The sequence below is a fragment of the Lipomyces japonicus genome (genome assembly GCF_038497905.1).
Source record: "Lipomyces japonicus strain CBS 7319 unplaced genomic scaffold V1514scaffold_61, whole genome shotgun sequence".
NCBI classification, from domain to species: domain Eukaryota; kingdom Fungi; phylum Ascomycota; class Lipomycetes; order Lipomycetales; family Lipomycetaceae; genus Lipomyces; species Lipomyces japonicus.
The window spans coordinates 1-15388 of NW_027117873.1; the positions used below are offsets into that span (position 1 = coordinate 1).

At 42.6% G+C, this 15388-nt stretch overlaps 8 protein-coding genes and 1 non-coding gene across 9 annotated transcripts; 5 read left to right on the plus strand and 4 right to left on the minus strand.

Moving 5' to 3' along the window:
• Window positions 1–166: 166 nt before the first annotated feature.
• Window positions 167–248, plus strand: V1514DRAFT_t100. Its single transcript has one exon. It is a non-coding gene; the product is annotated as a tRNA-Ser (tRNA).
• A 1328-nt stretch (window positions 249–1576) lies between these two features.
• Window positions 1577–3745, minus strand: V1514DRAFT_337509 (Man1-Src1p-C-terminal domain-containing protein). Its single transcript, XM_066928685.1, has 6 exons — window positions 3595–3745; window positions 3350–3543; window positions 3163–3291; window positions 3022–3108; window positions 2835–2970; window positions 1577–2780 (listed from the first exon to the last, which is right to left on the minus strand). The coding sequence occupies exons 1-6, from the start codon at window positions 3620–3622 to the stop codon at window positions 1672–1674; spliced, it is 1683 nt and encodes a 560-aa protein (XP_066781099.1). The 5' UTR covers window positions 3623–3745; the 3' UTR covers window positions 1577–1671.
• On the plus strand, window positions 3714–5429 carry V1514DRAFT_337511 (uncharacterized protein). Its single transcript, XM_066928686.1, has 5 exons — window positions 3714–3913; window positions 3977–4089; window positions 4148–4444; window positions 4494–4608; window positions 4695–5429. Exons 1-5 carry the CDS (start codon window positions 3797–3799, stop codon window positions 5271–5273), a joined length of 1221 nt encoding a protein of 406 aa, XP_066781100.1. The 5' UTR covers window positions 3714–3796; the 3' UTR covers window positions 5274–5429.
• A 1567-nt stretch (window positions 5430–6996) lies between these two features.
• On the plus strand, window positions 6997–7944 carry V1514DRAFT_197650 (uncharacterized protein). Its single transcript, XM_066924650.1, has 2 exons — window positions 6997–7153; window positions 7223–7944. The coding sequence occupies exons 1-2, from the start codon at window positions 7077–7079 to the stop codon at window positions 7893–7895; spliced, it is 750 nt and encodes a 249-aa protein (XP_066781101.1). The 5' UTR covers window positions 6997–7076; the 3' UTR covers window positions 7896–7944.
• A 10-nt stretch (window positions 7945–7954) lies between these two features.
• Window positions 7955–9994, minus strand: V1514DRAFT_337520 (uncharacterized protein). Its single transcript, XM_066928687.1, has one exon. It carries the CDS (start codon window positions 9847–9849, stop codon window positions 7993–7995), a length of 1857 nt encoding a protein of 618 aa, XP_066781102.1. The 5' UTR covers window positions 9850–9994; the 3' UTR covers window positions 7955–7992.
• A 202-nt stretch (window positions 9995–10196) lies between these two features.
• V1514DRAFT_337521 (cyclin-like protein) lies at window positions 10197–11123 on the plus strand. The gene has a single exon (XM_066928688.1). The coding sequence runs from the start codon at window positions 10222–10224 to the stop codon at window positions 10990–10992; it is 771 nt and encodes a 256-aa protein (XP_066781103.1). The 5' UTR covers window positions 10197–10221; the 3' UTR covers window positions 10993–11123.
• V1514DRAFT_337523 (uncharacterized protein) lies at window positions 10982–12118 on the minus strand. Its single transcript, XM_066928689.1, has 3 exons — window positions 11864–12118; window positions 11581–11806; window positions 10982–11515 (listed from the first exon to the last, which is right to left on the minus strand). Exons 1-3 carry the CDS (start codon window positions 11917–11919, stop codon window positions 11222–11224), a joined length of 576 nt encoding a protein of 191 aa, XP_066781104.1. The 5' UTR covers window positions 11920–12118; the 3' UTR covers window positions 10982–11221.
• On the plus strand, window positions 12050–13099 carry V1514DRAFT_344896 (uncharacterized protein; the record flags this gene model as incomplete). Its single annotated transcript, XM_066929208.1, has 2 exons — window positions 12050–12379; window positions 12428–13099. The coding sequence occupies 2 exons, from the start codon at window positions 12050–12052 to the stop codon at window positions 13097–13099; spliced, it is 1002 nt and encodes a 333-aa protein (XP_066781105.1).
• On the minus strand, window positions 13063–15385 carry V1514DRAFT_337527 (SUR7/PalI family-domain-containing protein). Its single transcript, XM_066928690.1, has 2 exons — window positions 14998–15385; window positions 13063–14933 (listed from the first exon to the last, which is right to left on the minus strand). The coding sequence occupies exons 1-2, from the start codon at window positions 15188–15190 to the stop codon at window positions 13186–13188; spliced, it is 1941 nt and encodes a 646-aa protein (XP_066781106.1). The 5' UTR covers window positions 15191–15385; the 3' UTR covers window positions 13063–13185.
• Window positions 15386–15388: the final 3 nt, after the last annotated feature.

Here is a 15388-nt window from a genome sequence, read left to right on the forward strand (position 1 = left end):
GCTCTGGGGGCACAACGGAGCCCTCTGTGCCGAAAGAGACACGTGCGTCCTCTTGAAGTCAGTGATTTGGACGACAGAACCTTGGCTGGTGATGATTATAAGTGGACCGATTGTATACCAGAACCTTTTAGCCTGTTTAATTACATTTTGTGTACAATGTGTTTAAGGCGCTGTGGCCGAGCGGTTAAGGCGAGAGATTAGAAATCTCTTTCCCTATGGGAGCGCAGGTTCGAGTCCTGCCGGCGTCGTTATTTTTTTAACTTTTTTTACAAAACATTTTGTATATTGATTAAGTGATCGAACGAATTTCTAATCGAAAAACGTATCGATTTAAAAGGTAGTATATTTTTATTACTGTTGGAGTTTGTGTGGCTGGTTAAGGCAGGCTAGGATTTTGTTTGTGCTGTACATATACTATAACATACGACAATGTTGACGACAATGAGAAATAGCAACGTAACTAAGTAAATTAGTTAATAATTTCACTGACTAAATAACATGCATAGGTTCTCAACTAAATTTAGCGATGGGAATTTGTGATCAACTACTAAAGAGTATATTGGTTCTATATAACGCCCGTTCGTTGAACATTTGATCGTGACATCATATTTTTTAATTTAATTAGACTTTTCAATTACACAGCTTGTATCCTCTCGAGAGATGTTGTTCAGCGAAATTGTCCCGCACATGTAGAATCTTTTTCTTTTAGTTATTCGTTTGCCCTGTGTCTTCGTGGATGCAGTGAATTGCTAACAGAGCACACCACTCGAATCGAAGTAATTAGTATTTCAATCTCTAGTTCTATATTTTAGCTGGGTTGAGCACATTTCTTATTATTTTTCACTAGTTCTCGTAAGTCAGTCTAATATCGCTCTCATCAAAGTAAAATATATAGAGGGAGATTTTTTCCTATAAGACTAAGGCCATTGAGGGTCCCAAACCAGTCGCTAATTAGTGACTACAATTATTAACAAAATGCCACATAAAATCCAAAGAGTAAACACAGATTCCAACCAGTTAACTGAAAAGTCATAAAAGGAATTCCATCATGACGACAAAATACTCTTTCAATTAAGAACTCACTCAAACACGCTGTTATTTAGATTCCCACTTTTCTTCAGGGTGAATTCTACCACGTAAATTTCGTGCGTATTATACTACATTGTCTACATACGACTGCCAAACAAACTCCAACGACTGAATAAAACCTTTACAAGAGCCTAAAGTAAAGATCAATAAAAAAAAATTTTTGTTTATTGAAAAAATGATAACATGAAAATTACGTTTTCATTTATTCTTGCCTCTGTACTCAATACATACCATTGAACACAAAATTGTAAGACCTACTCTGTGGCAGTTAATCAATGCCACCTTAGCCCGGGAGCACATGTTTTTACGAATACTGTAATTTATTATATATGAGTTTAATAGCAGGCATAGCCTGTAATTTAATATAAAAATGACTATTCATGTACTAATGAGTACTGAATGCCAACTGAGAAATTTTGACAGCTGAGTAGTCAATATATACCAATACGAATTTGTTACTCTATAGTTGCTTGCGAACAGGTTTCATGTCTTCTCGTACCGTATCCAAAGTTTGAAATTAAAATTTAAAAAACGTAAACGAGATTATCGTCTTCTTTTATTAGCTATACAAGTCTACACTTGCTACAAGCGTATCCATTCCCATATACGCATAATTTCACCCTGAATTTCCATCTGACGACTTCTCACATTCGTATTAGTCTCGACCGACTTTTGAATTGCGTCCCAAATATGGCGCCGCTCAGCAGCGTCATCAAAATCTCTTAAAAGTGTATCTTTGAGCTGAGCCATGACGATGTAACGTTGCTGCGTACCTGACGTATCGGCATCAGCAATTTTTTGCTGTTCTTCCAAAAGTTCAAATGACCTGCGAATGAGCGATTTGACAACTGTTTTGCGCTCACGATAAGCATTTGAAGCACGAAAGAGGTAGTACACTGAAATAAAAGCAGATGCTATCAGAAATAGCCTTTGAAAATGTTGAGATGCGAATGCCCACAGAGCTCTGTTGGCCACACAAATAACGGAAAACTGAGCAGTCGAGGTCGAGCCGATCTTAGTGTCATTTTCAAGCCGGTATATGTCATCTTGTTGCAAAATTTCTTTATAAGCCACATCCCATAATTCGTCAAATTGTTCATCAGTTAGAGTCGGGGCCTTGATCTTTAATAAACTAGCCTTGATTTGTTGAGGTGAAACCGTAGGATCTTTATCGTCAATTTCTGCCACCTGTCGCTTGACAAATCCACACTGAATGAGCGCATGCTGACGACGAATAACTGTTAATGCTTCATCCATCAATACCTTAACTCGCTGAAGCTTTTCAGTATCAGGAACACAAGAAGGTGGAAACGGCAAATAACCGCTAAATGAAAAAGTGTGAGAGATATAGACATAATCCTGTACGCATTTAGCGGTAAAATTCGGTCCGCAGATTGCATGTGCTGGGCAAGGCGTGCAGTTTGGCTGGATGGCAGCCAACCATGGATTGTTATTCTTGTAATCAACAACAGTACCGACCCCATCAACATCACAATATCCGATTCTAAATTTTTCTTTACTCCAGAAGAAAAAATAAAATACACCTAAAACGGAAACTGCCCAGAGAAGAAAACTAAAAACTGGAAATCCTTTCTCGTCGGTTTTCTTATTTCCTGCCGGCTCTTCACCGTAAACATACTCATTACCGGGAATTGTATAATCAGGTTCAAAAGAGTTGGGATTAAAGGCTTCTGGACCAGATTTATTAGTAGATTCTTCAGAATATTCGTTGTCGCTGTCACTACCATATTCTTCAGAGAATTTGAGGTCGGGAACGGATTCAGGCTCGGATTCAGACTTCAATTCAAGCTCCGACTCAGGCTCCGACCCAATTTTTGGTTTAGACTCTGGGGTGAGCAGTGTTTTCTTCTTTGACTTGACCTGACAATAATCATTAGCGAGAATTGAAAAAAAAAAAAACATATCACGTACCACTGAACTTCTCTTTCTTATAGAGGACTTTGACTTTGGAGTTTGAAAGGGATTCTTCGATGAAAATGGTGAGCCTTCGTCAGGAACCTGTATAGAACATTAGTGGAAAAAAAAAAGCCAATGAGAATAAAATCAACTTACTACAACTGTATCAACAGCCTCACTAGATTTCTTTTTAGGTGTTTTCAAAACAGTAGATTTCTTCTTTGTTGGAGACGATGATGACGACGGCGACGACGACGACTTTTGCGTCAGGGAGCTAATGATGTTCTGTAGGGTTGCGTTAACACAAAAAGGAAAATAGCAACTCAGCTCCAGATAAACTTACTGCATCCACAATAGCAGGAACTGCCTCAAAAGATGTTCCATTCATATCTTGAAGTAATTGAGCAGCATTAGATGCGATATGATCATTAAACAAATCAACAAGCGCGGCTTTCTTGGCCGTTGATGGAAAGTAAACTTCATGAAAGACAAGCACACGTCGAAGGTCCGGCACGCGAAAATTTGTAGGATCAAACCCTGAATAAATTAATGGCGTTCAATTTGTATAACAAATCTATTGTTGCTTACCTGGTTGGAGATACGACAGGTCGTCCATGGTTGGAGAACGTACTTGTTGTGATGTTTAAACAATTTGTCCTTGATAAATGTCGTTGAGCCCAAATCTTAAATGTGCTCATAACTAACAGTCATGAATTATGTAATAATGATTTATTTCGTATAAAATGTACTACTTTTTAGCTCTGAGACGCGTCCAAGTTCCTGGATCACTATGGCGGCAGAAATCCGCAAGCCATTTCTACGACAGTTAGTGAATAGCACTCTTGAGGGGGGTTATGCGTGGAAATACGACTTGGGCATTTTGCCTGGGGCGGTGCAGCTTCAAACGGTGAGTGCAAGAAGGATAAACTATTATGTTCTCGAGGAGGAAATGCTAATATTGCTCGTCTAGTTCGTTACATATGAGAATTCGCCCCCAGAAAATTACATTATTGGTATGATTTCTGACAGGGAGGCGTACATTTGCGCAGTGTTTGCACCAAATGTAGTAGAAGAGTTCTACAGGTACGATAGTCAGATCAATCGTAGTAAAAGCTATTCTCACAGGCTTATTATGCATCAGACTTTATCGACGGCGACTCACTGAGCATACCAGAGGTTGCTGCTTGTCGAATATCCGAGCTATATTGCATCTTATGCCGTATGACACAATCACATCCGGCATCATTGGCGTGGATATGGACAATGACATACCGGCATTGCATAGGCCTAGAATTGGTAAGGACAGGTATCTACCGGTTTTGTATATCCAAGACATGGAGTACATTCCAATTGATGGTGCACCTCGGCTCGGCAAGCCAGAAGCTCTACGAAAAAACAAGAACATAGCTGCTCATATTCGACGAATCACGACGAGATTGTAAGCCCAAGACTGGTTTTGTTAAATGAAAATTTGAATAACTTGATAGAATCGAAAGCACAGCGCCCGCATCTACTACATCGACAATGGCAACCACAGTCGATGACGAGAAAGATCTTAAACCCTCAGTGGAGTTTATTACGCAACAATCAAATGGACCAGAAGTTCGTGTACCACTTTTCTTTTTTGTAACCCTTTGACGTTAAAATAGTTTAAATTAAATCAATAATTGGCTGACAAAGAATCAAAGGAGGAACTTTATATTGCTGCAGCTGACGGAACATTGCTCGACATCTCTGGAGAGAATATCCAAGTGATAGCCGAACCCTCTGAAGACTATCAACCTAATGAAAACTTTCAAACTCAGTTTGAACTTGAATGGGAGTCTTCAACTTCTTCGCCAATCCAACAAGGTCAGCACCAGGAACAAATCATTTTCAACCGACCTTACAGCCATCCAAACCCTGTTACACACTCTGAAACTTCGATACCATACTCATGGGACGAGTCTGACGAAGAACGAATGGATTCTAGTTTACCGCACAAACCTATGATCGACGCCGACGAGTTACTCAAGTCATCTCCACCACATATTTCAATGCACGAGTTGCCAGTTTTGGCATCAGAACCAGATAAAGAGTTTCACGTTACGATTCCTAAGGGCTCGTTCGCTGTTCGAACTTTGAGTGTTCATGGAAAGAATGGTCGTCGCAAACGATTGCGATACATCAGCCCTTTGCTTGATCTGCCAGATATTTCAATGGAGAACAGAATGCAGCGTGATTTTCTAAAGTTTTTGATGAAACTGAAAACAGAAGAGAAAGAATAAGCAATATATTGTTTTTTTCTGTTATGTAACTACAGTTAATGGTTTACTTTGTATTAGTATGCAGTGAAGTATACAATGTGAGTATAATGTAGACTCGAGTTTTCGAAGTCCCCTGGCAAAAATTAAATCTCGTTTCTTTTGAATTGAAAACCTAAATCAAAACTCTGCTACTATACTCCTCTTAACTTTTGCCTCCAAAGATTTTATTATTTGTTTATATTGAGCATATATATGTAGTTATTAAGTGTACTGGCTCATGGGAAAGGAAGTGTCTAAAGTAAAAAGCTGAGGAAAACCACACGACATCTGGTTCAACTGAACATGTCCTGTCCCAGAAATCAGATCAGTCGAACGTTTCTACATGCAAGTCCCAACCATATACCCGGTGCATGTTTCACTCTCCCAAGTTGTCCAGTCCTCAAGCTCAGTGAGATCGGCCGAGTCCTTTCGGTGTGACATCGCCTCGAAAGAGACATGCTGAGTGGATGCTTGGGTTTGCAAGGTAGCGGTTCGCTGTCATCATCATCATCATCCAGAGTTTCTTTCTTTCTTTGATATCAATGGGATATTGGTAAAATATCTGTCTGAACCCTGCTGAAGATTGCACTTCTGAGCGGATAGTATGTTGCTGTGATGGTGTAGTATGGAAATATCCAACGCGTAGCAGCAGAAAAAGTCTACGTCTATTGATGGTAACTCCTCTCGAGAACATGTGTCGAACGCACTCGGCCGATCTCACTGAGCTTGAGGACCGGCCGGATATCTTGGGCGAACGGAACATTGACAGGACGTATGACTGGGTCCTGTATTTCACATGGGAAGGGGAACATTCGACTTACCTGAGGATAATCAAAGGCAGGATCTGACACAGGATCACTATCGAGCAACGCCGCTCCAGAGCTGCTAAATGCACAGCAATGCAAACCCTTTGACACGGTCACCGCACATTGCGATGCTTTTAGCGGTAGAAATAGATAGCAAATTCTTTTGAAGGTTGATGGCGCTGCTGACACGAGAAAGACGTCAGTCATTCTGCAGTTTGCTCGGAAAGTTGAAAAATTTGCTGTGGCAACCAGCCAAAAAAATCCAGAACGAACGTGTGCTTAGTGGTATAGCGGTCAGCAACATTCAGGTTAGACTAAACCAACAGACTGTTGAAGTTACCATTCAAATTGATAACCATGCTCATCAGTAATGCGACACTGATTGTCTGCAAAGTGCGTATTTAGATACTGGATTTCTTGTCCGGGATGATCCAAAGTTCCCACATAACGTTGAAGTTCATGTAAATTAAAGCCATGTCGTCCAATAGGGTCAACCACATCTAAATGACGTGGTTTCGGGGGCAATGGCATATATGGACCGGTTCACAATACTACTATGGTTCTGTTCTTATATTTTCTAGTCTTTTCAAACTCAGTTTTCTCTAAAACTGGCCTGGTCTATAACCGTTCACAAGAGCCAGGGTCTTACACTTCTCAAGCCTGGCAATAAACAATTTAAGCTTGTGATTGTCGCGTGTCACCATCTCAAGAACCACAGCACTGTCTAACTTGCTTTCTGATAAATTGGGACCCGTTTAATTAGAAAGTTTCAGATAAAACCAATGACCGCACATACGAATGCAGTTGACCTTTGCCTTTCGTGTGCAATTGGTGTATATTTTGGAAGTTCGACTAACTCGAATATTCAAGTTATAACAAACATCAACCGTATTATGTAAGAATGACTGGCGCGCGAATGTACCGAACGCGTCAAGGGGGCATGGATTAACGTACGAAACGTGGTCGTGTATGTCCGACCATGGCTCCTCTTGATCTTCCCAGTACGACCAGTGACGATTGGGATGCTATTTGTGCCGATGTGGAAGGTATCAGTGGGTAAGAAAAATTTAGAAAATGCGAGGTTTATGCCAACAGAATTATGCTAATGATGGGGGAGGCACACAGATACTGGATCCAGCGGTTAAATGCCCATGAAACGAATATTACAAAAAAACCAAGAGCAGCACAACTGAATACTATGGTAGAAGGTTTGACCACGACGGGTATGGCGCTGTTGACGGCCGTTGTGGAGTTACAGAAGCGGCGTGCAGAGACGAATGCAAAGTATGCTGAATGGTATGAGGACTATTCGCAGGAGCGGGCGCGGATGGCACAGCTAGCACAGGACATGGACGAAGAGATGGATCATGAGCGCGGCCTACGAGCAGATTTAATAACCCAACTTGAGCAGGCGACGGAAGCCGAGGCAAATCAAAGATGGATGCTGGAGGAGTCACGTCGGGAATTGCAGGCCGCCCGGTTGGAGTGCCGAAGGGCATGGGCAGAGGTGGCCCGGCTTGAGGAGCAACAGCGCCAGTATTCGGAGTGGCAGCTGTCTGGTCATTCTGTGACGACGGAGCAGGCTCAGGCGTTGTCACACGAGAAATCATTTGATATATTACCGGTGCAGGCGGACGAGACCTTGTCCGTTGTTGGCAACGCCGAGATCGCGGACGTGGACTTGCAAAAGCGGTTGGAGCATCTGGAGGTGCAGTACTGGGCGCAACATGAACGCGAACATCCAGAGTCGGAGCAGGAAGAAGATGATCATGATAACGATGACAATCGATCATTTTAAAACATGTTTTTATTTTATGTCTTCGATGACATTCATGGTTGGGTTTTTGCATAATTAATATTTAAATAACTTGTAATTATATTTATATTTAATATATTTACAAATCTTGAAGTGTGGCCTCAAGCAGAGAAGGACCGTCTCCCTTCCTTCGGTGGACATCAAAAGCGTTCTCTTTAAACTCGATCCAGTAATTCCCGTTGTCTAGTTTCTTAAATTGATGAAGTAATTGTGACAATTTCATTAAATGAAGGCTGTTTTGCTGTTCAAAATAGTTCAACCATGTCGCAGATCCTGAAGTAGCCGGACGCCATGAGAGCAATAGATCTTCATTTACTTCGGCTATGGGAGCGATCGAATAGCCTCGGTAGAGTCTTGAAAAATACAACTCGTAAGGAAGTTTGTCTTGCCATATTTCGTCATATGGTTCTATCCGATAAGCTTCCAAATCGTTCGGGTTCGCCTTCTGATCGGGATGCGGCTGAAATTGAAGCCTTGACGATGAAACTGGAGAATTTGCTTTCGCAACCACAGGAAGGTGTTGTTGTTGTGATTTATTTTTTGGGTTGGTGACTCTAAGAAAAGCTGTAGTGGATGTGGTGGAATCATTGTGGATGAGAAGATCGACAGGATAACGAACTAACATGCGAAGGTCCTGAAATTGATATGTAACAATTTCGGATCTGTTGTACAGTGACTGGTCATATGTAGCCCTGCGGATGATGTTACTTGTGATTGTGCGAACTCGATCAAAAGCTTCCCTGTCGGGTTTAAAATTGGGAAGAATGTTCACGGTGCTGATGAAAATCCGATCATCAAATTTAAACATTTCAAGGCAAAAGCTGCGCGAACCCGCCGTCTTTATGCGTTTCCTAAAAGAACCATCATAAATATCTTTAAGATGAAGAAGTAACAGAGCAAGCGCCTCTGCATCTGCAATAATTGCCTGCTTGTGTTTTGCGGAGCTAAACTTTTCGTGAACGATTGCGCGAATAATGGGATCCATGTGAGAATCATGCAGAATCTTTCGGTCGAGATCAACCAAAGATACTCGATCGAGTGGAATGAGCGATGCGGTTTGGACGGTGTCAATGCGATTGAGACGTAATGGGTAAACAAACCTAGCTTTTGCCGGCATGATTAAAAACGGAGTCGAGCCGCGAAAACCCCATCCATACGAAGCAACACCTTTGGCCTGATCAATATAATGATTGTTAGTATTAGCTGATGGGGAAGTATTTGTATCAAAAGTGCTAGGATCGATTGAAAGCAGTTTGGAGCCCCTGTATCTGTCTGCAGCGGCGCGGGAGATAGGTCCGCGAATTGGTGTCAGTTTGAACTCTGCATGCGCATTGCTGGCCTGATCAAATGCAGAGTAGCTGTGGCTGGCTGATGTGGGCGGTGCCGACGGTGGTGATTTGCGATAAAACGGCGCTGACAATCCGGGCGGCTTTCGAGTTGAAAATGACGTTGATTCCGATGGCTTGCGAGACGACGGCACCGACTGTGTTGATGATTTCCGAGATATATAATGCGGCGTCGAACCAGCAACGCCTCTTTTTAAAGGCGAGTATAATTCTGGAAATGAATGATTGTCGATCTCAACCGAGACATAGGCATTGGGATCGTTAGCAGATCCAGCATCTGTAGGAGAAGAGGTCGAAGATGATGATGTTTTCAAGCTTGAAGACTTATTTCTTTTTGCTAAAAAAGGGAACAGTTCTGGGAAAGAGTGTTCGTTTATCTCGATCGAAACATATGAATTGGAATGGTTGGTTACGCCGGTTGCTCCTGAAGACCGAGCCGTTTCTGAAGCAGCCGCCGGAGATGCCACAAAAGACGAAGATGACGACGAAGATGAAGATGATAATCGTAAAATAACCAGCGAAGACAGCGGAGATGTCAACGACCCAAGCGTGCCCACGACGCGACCAGAGTGCAGACGCCTGAAACGCATGAAGAGAAAACTCTGCAAATGCAGAGCTGTCACAAGGATGGGAAAAAAAAAAAGTTGCAAAGTCGTGTCCAATTATAGTACCATGTATAACAAGAAATATTCTGAAATTCTGTGAATTATTTCTGGTAGCTGGCGAGGCAATGTCGGACGGCGGAGTGAGAACTACAAACAAGCAAAGAAAGGCAAGGCACAGAAAAACTGTCCACGTAAACGCTGAGTCAGCACAAAAACTGTGCTCACGTGCTTTAGCAATTGGTAGGCGAGCCGCGCGCTCTGCGGCTGGAAACTTGTTTCCGCTTCAAATTACGTTGTCTGGCTCGAATTTTGCTGCTCTTGCGTCGGATTTTCTTTTTTTTGTTTGTTTTGTTTGTCATGACATGGCCATATCCGCCCAATGTTTGGCTATTTACTGCCGAGGAGCTGGTGAATACGCCATCGGTCCGAGAAGGCATCTCTGTTCAATCCGAGACGACGCTGAGGGCCAAGGGAGCTTCGTTTCTCGTCGCTGTGGGCATGCAGGTCCGGCTACCCCCGCACACGTTGTACGTGGCAGCTACCTTGTTTCATAGATTTTACGTTCGGTTTAGTCTTAAGCGGCATCATCATTACGACGTGGCTGCGACCTGCATTTTTTTGGCGTCCAAGGTCGAGGAGACCGGTCGCAAGATCAAGGACCTGGTGGTGGCGTGCTGCCGGGTGGCACAGAAGAATGACACCCTGGTGGTGGACGAACAGACCAAGGAATACTGGCGGTGGCGAGACATTATTCTTTTTACTGAGGAACTTCTGCTAGAAGCTACTTGCTTTGACCTCACTGTTCGAAGCCCGTACTCGCCTCTCGTCTTTTTAACGCGCAGGCTCGTGCCGGACGAGAGCAAACGAAACGCGCTTAGCAAGTCGGCATGGGCATTTATCAACGACAGTGTCCGCACTGAACTTTGCTTGCGGTTTTCATCAAATTTGATTGCCGCCGCGGCTTTTTACTTTGCTTCTCGGGTTTGCCATGTCGACATTGGCTCCGAATGGTGGTCCGACCTCGATCTCAGTATCGATAACATAAAGGATGCTTGTAACATTATGGCTGATCTCTACGAGCCAGCTGACAAGCTGGGTGAGCAGAAGTACACTAGACTCACAAATTGACAATGTAATTTATTTATTCATTCATTCATTCCCTCATTTCTTCCTTCCTTCCTTCAATTTTTTTGTAACATCCAAAAATTGTGGTTATTAAGTCCATTACTTTTCGAGTTTTTTCATTTTATTTTTTTTTTAAAAAAAAGACAAGCCATAAACGCCATCCGTTTCAATTCACCAGATACATATATATATATATATATATATATATATATCTAAAAATAATATATCCTGTTTATTTTGATTCCAGCATTAACGAAGACAAACGGCAAATCTCTTGCGCCGCGCCTGTTCGACCTTGGCTCTCAAATTCCTTAATAAATGGCTCCAAAACAAGCTTCTGCATTTTGCTATCAACTTTGGCAAACATGGATTCTGAAACCGTAAATCGTAATCGATCGTATGTATCAATAAGCACATCGCACAGGGACATGGCAAGCTGGCTCAAGGCCAGATCAAATGGAACAACCTGGTTGGTCATCAATTCCTGCTTCCTTCGAGATGTTGAATTCCTAAATAATAGCTTGCTCTGTATCTTTTTGTTAGTTACCAGTCACATAAATTGTTTCGGTTTCCTTGGTACGTAATAATCACCTTTGAGCTTTTTGACTTGCTTAGCTGAGATTCTCCGTAGTCTCGTTGCAAGACCTTATCGACTAATTTGGCAAACTCATCATCATCTCCAGGGTTAATGGCAATCAAATCTACTACTTCAGCTAATGCGATTCCGAGCATAAACCAGGATTGTGCTTGTCTGTCGTCTTGACGCAAGCCATTAAAGTTGATTGTGTTGGCCCAGTACACATCGGTCCGGTTGCATCTAAATTCAATTAATCTTTTCTTTTTTTACCGTGTGATTTATGTTTTCAATACTCACGTTTGTTGTAAACATTCAAGTGTTTTTATTCTTTTTTTTGCCGTTTCAACAATCATTTGGTAATGCAAATATAAAACTGAATACCGGGACAAAAGTTAAATATAGATCAATTAAACCCCAACGCTCCAGATATAATAAATTAAAAGCCTTATTTATTACCCCATAGAAAATCAATATATACACAAAATGGCTCAAGACTGGATCAAAGACTTAACTCAACGTTACACGCAAAAGATTGCTCATTCTTCATTGCCATCTGCTCCCCAAAGTTCTCAATTTGCATCAGAACTTGCAAACTTATCACTAACCCCACTAGTATACGAAAGCCAGAGCCTCCTGGACGAAGCTCTTGAAGTTCTACCGCTTGAATTATTATTTGCTCAAGCCGAAATTGATATAAACCATGATATTGATAACAAATGGGGCCATCAAGATTACTTAATTCAAGCTCTTGTCAAATGGTTCAAATCTGATTTCTTCACATGGATTACGGTGCCGCCGTGTCCAACCTGCAATGTAATAAACCCAGTCCTTTCCTTGTTTGCTTGGTTAACAGTGAAATAGGAACCCAGTCAGTCGCTTGGTGCGGAACCTCCTCTTCCTGTTGAACGATCTGATGGGGCCGGTCGGGTTGAAATTTTTCAATGTCCTCGTGATGGTACACTTGTTCGGTTCCCGCGATATGGTCATCCTCGCAAGCTTCTCACGTTTCGCAAGGGTCGATGCGGTGAATGGGCAAATTGTTTTACTTTACTTTGCCGTGCTCTTGGATCTCGAGCTAGATGGATATGGAATGCTGAAGATCACGTATGGACTGAAGTGTTTTCTGAAACTCATAAACGATGGATTCATGTTGACCCATGCGAAGCCGTATGGGATCAACCTCGCTTGTATGAACAAGGCTGGGGAAAGAAAATGTCATATGTAATTGCGTTTTCTGCCGAAGGCGCTGTTGACGTGTCAAACCGCTACGTTCGAAATCCGGATTCAAGGCTGGCTCGAAATCGAATATCAGAACATGACTTGGTCAACCTCTTGAGCCAAATTTCATTCCAACGAAGAAAAAAGATGACTTCACAGGAAAAGACCCAGCTTGAAATTGAAGATCAAAACGAACAGGAAGAGTTAAACAGTTATACTACATCGCCGCAGACACAGACCCAGTCTGAAATATTAAAACCTAGACAGACTGGAGCAGGTGCATGGACTCATACAAGAGGTGAAGACGGTAAATAAACTATCATAAAACCAAATAAACACACTACCTAAACATAAAAACTACAAAACATAATAATACATAGTAGGCCTGATACGCAAATAAACTAAACATGGTCATGAATATTGTTTGAACTTGCACCTCTAGAAATCGCTGCATATGGGGAATCACCTGTCAAGCCCATTATGGTTGGTGCTTGTGGCAACCGTTGTCGTCCATTGCGACCTGCAGTTGCTCCAACTCGTACTTCAAAATCTGGATTTGACCTCAACATCATATCCGTTCGATCTGGCCGGTTGCCGTTATTCCCTCTATACGATGCCTGCTGCGCTTGATAATATCGTGGATTCACTCCTCTCTGTGATATCGATGTGAAATTGGAAGATACGGACCCATCAGGCGAGCCTGGCACAGGTTGCAAATAATCAGGTGCAGGTGCAGGTGGTGGTGGATGCGCCCCATAATTGTTAGGCCTTGCCTTACGTAGCGATCGGCCTGGCTGCTGCTGAGCCGAAAAATATTGTTGCTGCTGCTGCTGAGCTGGCAATGGACGAGATTCTGAGTAAGGTGATCTTGTGGATATCGGAGTATGTGAATATGCTGCATACGACCTTCCAACTAACATTTCGTCCGCGAATTGTGGAGCAACATCGTCATAATAATCAGCACTGTTCATCCGTTCCCGAGCTGGCCGCTCGACTTGAGCGTCTTCGCTCGCCTGATTAGTTTCGTCCCAATTTTGCCTTGGCGGGACATATTCCAAATCAGTGGCGTCTTCAGTATTTCCGGTGGTTGCAGCTTGTGTATTATCTAAATGTACTTCCATAGTAGGGGTTGTTTCTCCATCCCCATTAACTGGAGTACCAGCCATAGGAATATCATCAGTTTCTGGTATATATCTGGCGGTCTGGAATGATTCTAAATGACTTTCACTATTAGGATTAATACCTGGCACAGAAGGCGGTGCTATTACTGCGTAAGGAGGTCGGCCGCCCCTGTTTGATCTCACGGGTTTATTCTGGGAATATTCATCGTATGCGTCCAACCGAGACTCTTGTCCTTCTTCAACTTGCAATTGTTCACGGTAAAGGTTTGGACCTCGACGCCCGTATGAATTTTCAGAAGCCGGACCTTGTCTTCCTCGGACTAAACGCGGGGATGCGTCATTGTATCTATAATCCCGAGCTAAGCTCTCCTGTGATTGTGAATAATATTCCGGTTGTCGTTGTTCATCATATGTGGAATTTACTGGATGACTGTAATCAGAGACTGCATGGGCATCGCTACCGCCAGAACGGTCTCGAGTTAACGAAAGTTCGTCTTCTGAAACATTCGTTGTCTTAGCCTCGTTATCGTAAATCAAAACTTCTCGATCGCCCTCTGTATTGAGCCCAGTAGTGCCGCGTTCTTGAGTTCCCGGAGGAAAGTAAGAAAACTGGTTAAGCCGAAGAGAGCCAGGAAGTTCACCATCGTTTCCATCAAATATACGCTTCCTCATAGCTTTCCGAGAAGACAAGGTTCGTCTCATGGTGCAAAGAATTAATGAACAAATTGCGATAAGGACAGTCGCGGCCAACACGATCCAGCAACCCCATGCCATATGGGGGACAAACAACAAGATATCGACTAAAAAAGCAAGGAGGGCGAGGATAAATGTCGGCAAGCAAAAAATAATAAGAAAAAAAAGATATCGCGGAGAATTTGCTGGGCTGTGAAAATGAGCCATCAATGAAAAAATGAACAGAATAAGGGTGAAGCCGGCCGCGATTGGGTGAACGATCAACAAATTCGTGAGCGAATGTCGAGCATTTGACGGCAATGAAAACTCATTACTACCTCCACTGACAATGGAACCTAGAAAATGTGTTAATCAAAAAAAAAAAAGGCAGCTATTTGGGTTGACTAAAACACAACGTACTTGGATATCCGATACGGACGCTGCTGCATCCTGAAGAAGTGCAGTATCCAAAAACACCAAATTTAACATTTTGATAATCGGCCAGCGTAATTTTTTCAACAATCGGCGCTGAAATGACAGCCACGAGCTGAAGGCCAAACGCGATAGCCAGGAGGACGCACAGCGGAGTCGCTGCGCGAGGGGTGAATGGCATATCAAGTATGTGACACGCGAAGATAGAGACGACGATTGTAGATGAAAACGATAAACAAAACAAAAGGCAAACAATGAGGTGTAGGTCTGATGACTGAATGTTCAGAAATGTTGTCAAGGCCAGAAAAGCCACGCGTGCCAACCAAACAAACGTTTTTAATCTTTCTTGGTCGTCGCGTACGCGATGGCGTTCGTTATG

Excerpts from the sequence above, each read along its gene's own strand:
- V1514DRAFT_337509 (XM_066928685.1), bottom strand. The coding sequence starts at position 3,622 with ATGGACGACCTGTCGTATCTCCAACCAG. Across the intron at positions 3,544-3,594 it reads CCTGTCGTATCTCCAACCAG|GGTTTGATCCTACAAATTTT; the intron begins GTAAGCAACAAT and ends TAATTTATTCAG. Across the intron at positions 3,292-3,349 it reads TTCCTGCTATTGTGGATGCA|AACATCATTAGCTCCCTGAC; the intron begins GTAAGTTTATCT and ends GCAACCCTACAG.
- V1514DRAFT_337511 (XM_066928686.1), top strand. The coding sequence starts at position 3,797 with ATGGCGGCAGAAATCCGCAAGCCATTTCTACGACAGTTAGTGAATAGC. Across the intron at positions 4,090-4,147 it reads GTAGTAGAAGAGTTCTACAG|ACTTTATCGACGGCGACTCA; the intron begins GTACGATAGTCA and ends ATTATGCATCAG. Across the intron at positions 4,609-4,694 it reads AACAATCAAATGGACCAGAA|GAGGAACTTTATATTGCTGC; the intron begins GTTCGTGTACCA and ends AAAGAATCAAAG.
- V1514DRAFT_197650 (XM_066924650.1), top strand. The coding sequence starts at position 7,077 with ATGGCTCCTCTTGATCTTCCCAGTACGACCAGTGACGATTGGGATGCT. Across the intron at positions 7,154-7,222 it reads GATGTGGAAGGTATCAGTGG|ATACTGGATCCAGCGGTTAA; the intron begins GTAAGAAAAATT and ends GGAGGCACACAG.
- V1514DRAFT_337520 (XM_066928687.1), bottom strand. The coding sequence starts at position 9,849 with ATGCGTTTCAGGCGTCTGCACTCTGGTCGCGTCGTGGGCACGCTTGGG.
- V1514DRAFT_337521 (XM_066928688.1), top strand. The coding sequence starts at position 10,222 with ATGACATGGCCATATCCGCCCAATGTTTGGCTATTTACTGCCGAGGAG.
- V1514DRAFT_337523 (XM_066928689.1), bottom strand. The coding sequence starts at position 11,919 with ATGATTGTTGAAACGGCAAAAAAAAGAATAAAAACACTTGAATGTTTA. Across the intron at positions 11,807-11,863 it reads CTTGAATGTTTACAACAAAC|ATGCAACCGGACCGATGTGT; the intron begins GTGAGTATTGAA and ends AATTGAATTTAG. Across the intron at positions 11,516-11,580 it reads GCAAGTCAAAAAGCTCAAAG|AGCAAGCTATTATTTAGGAA; the intron begins GTGATTATTACG and ends AAAAAGATACAG.
- V1514DRAFT_337527 (XM_066928690.1), bottom strand. The coding sequence starts at position 15,190 with ATGCCATTCACCCCTCGCGCAGCGACTCCGCTGTGCGTCCTCCTGGCT. Across the intron at positions 14,934-14,997 it reads CGTCCGTATCGGATATCCAA|GTTCCATTGTCAGTGGAGGT; the intron begins GTACGTTGTGTT and ends CACATTTTCTAG.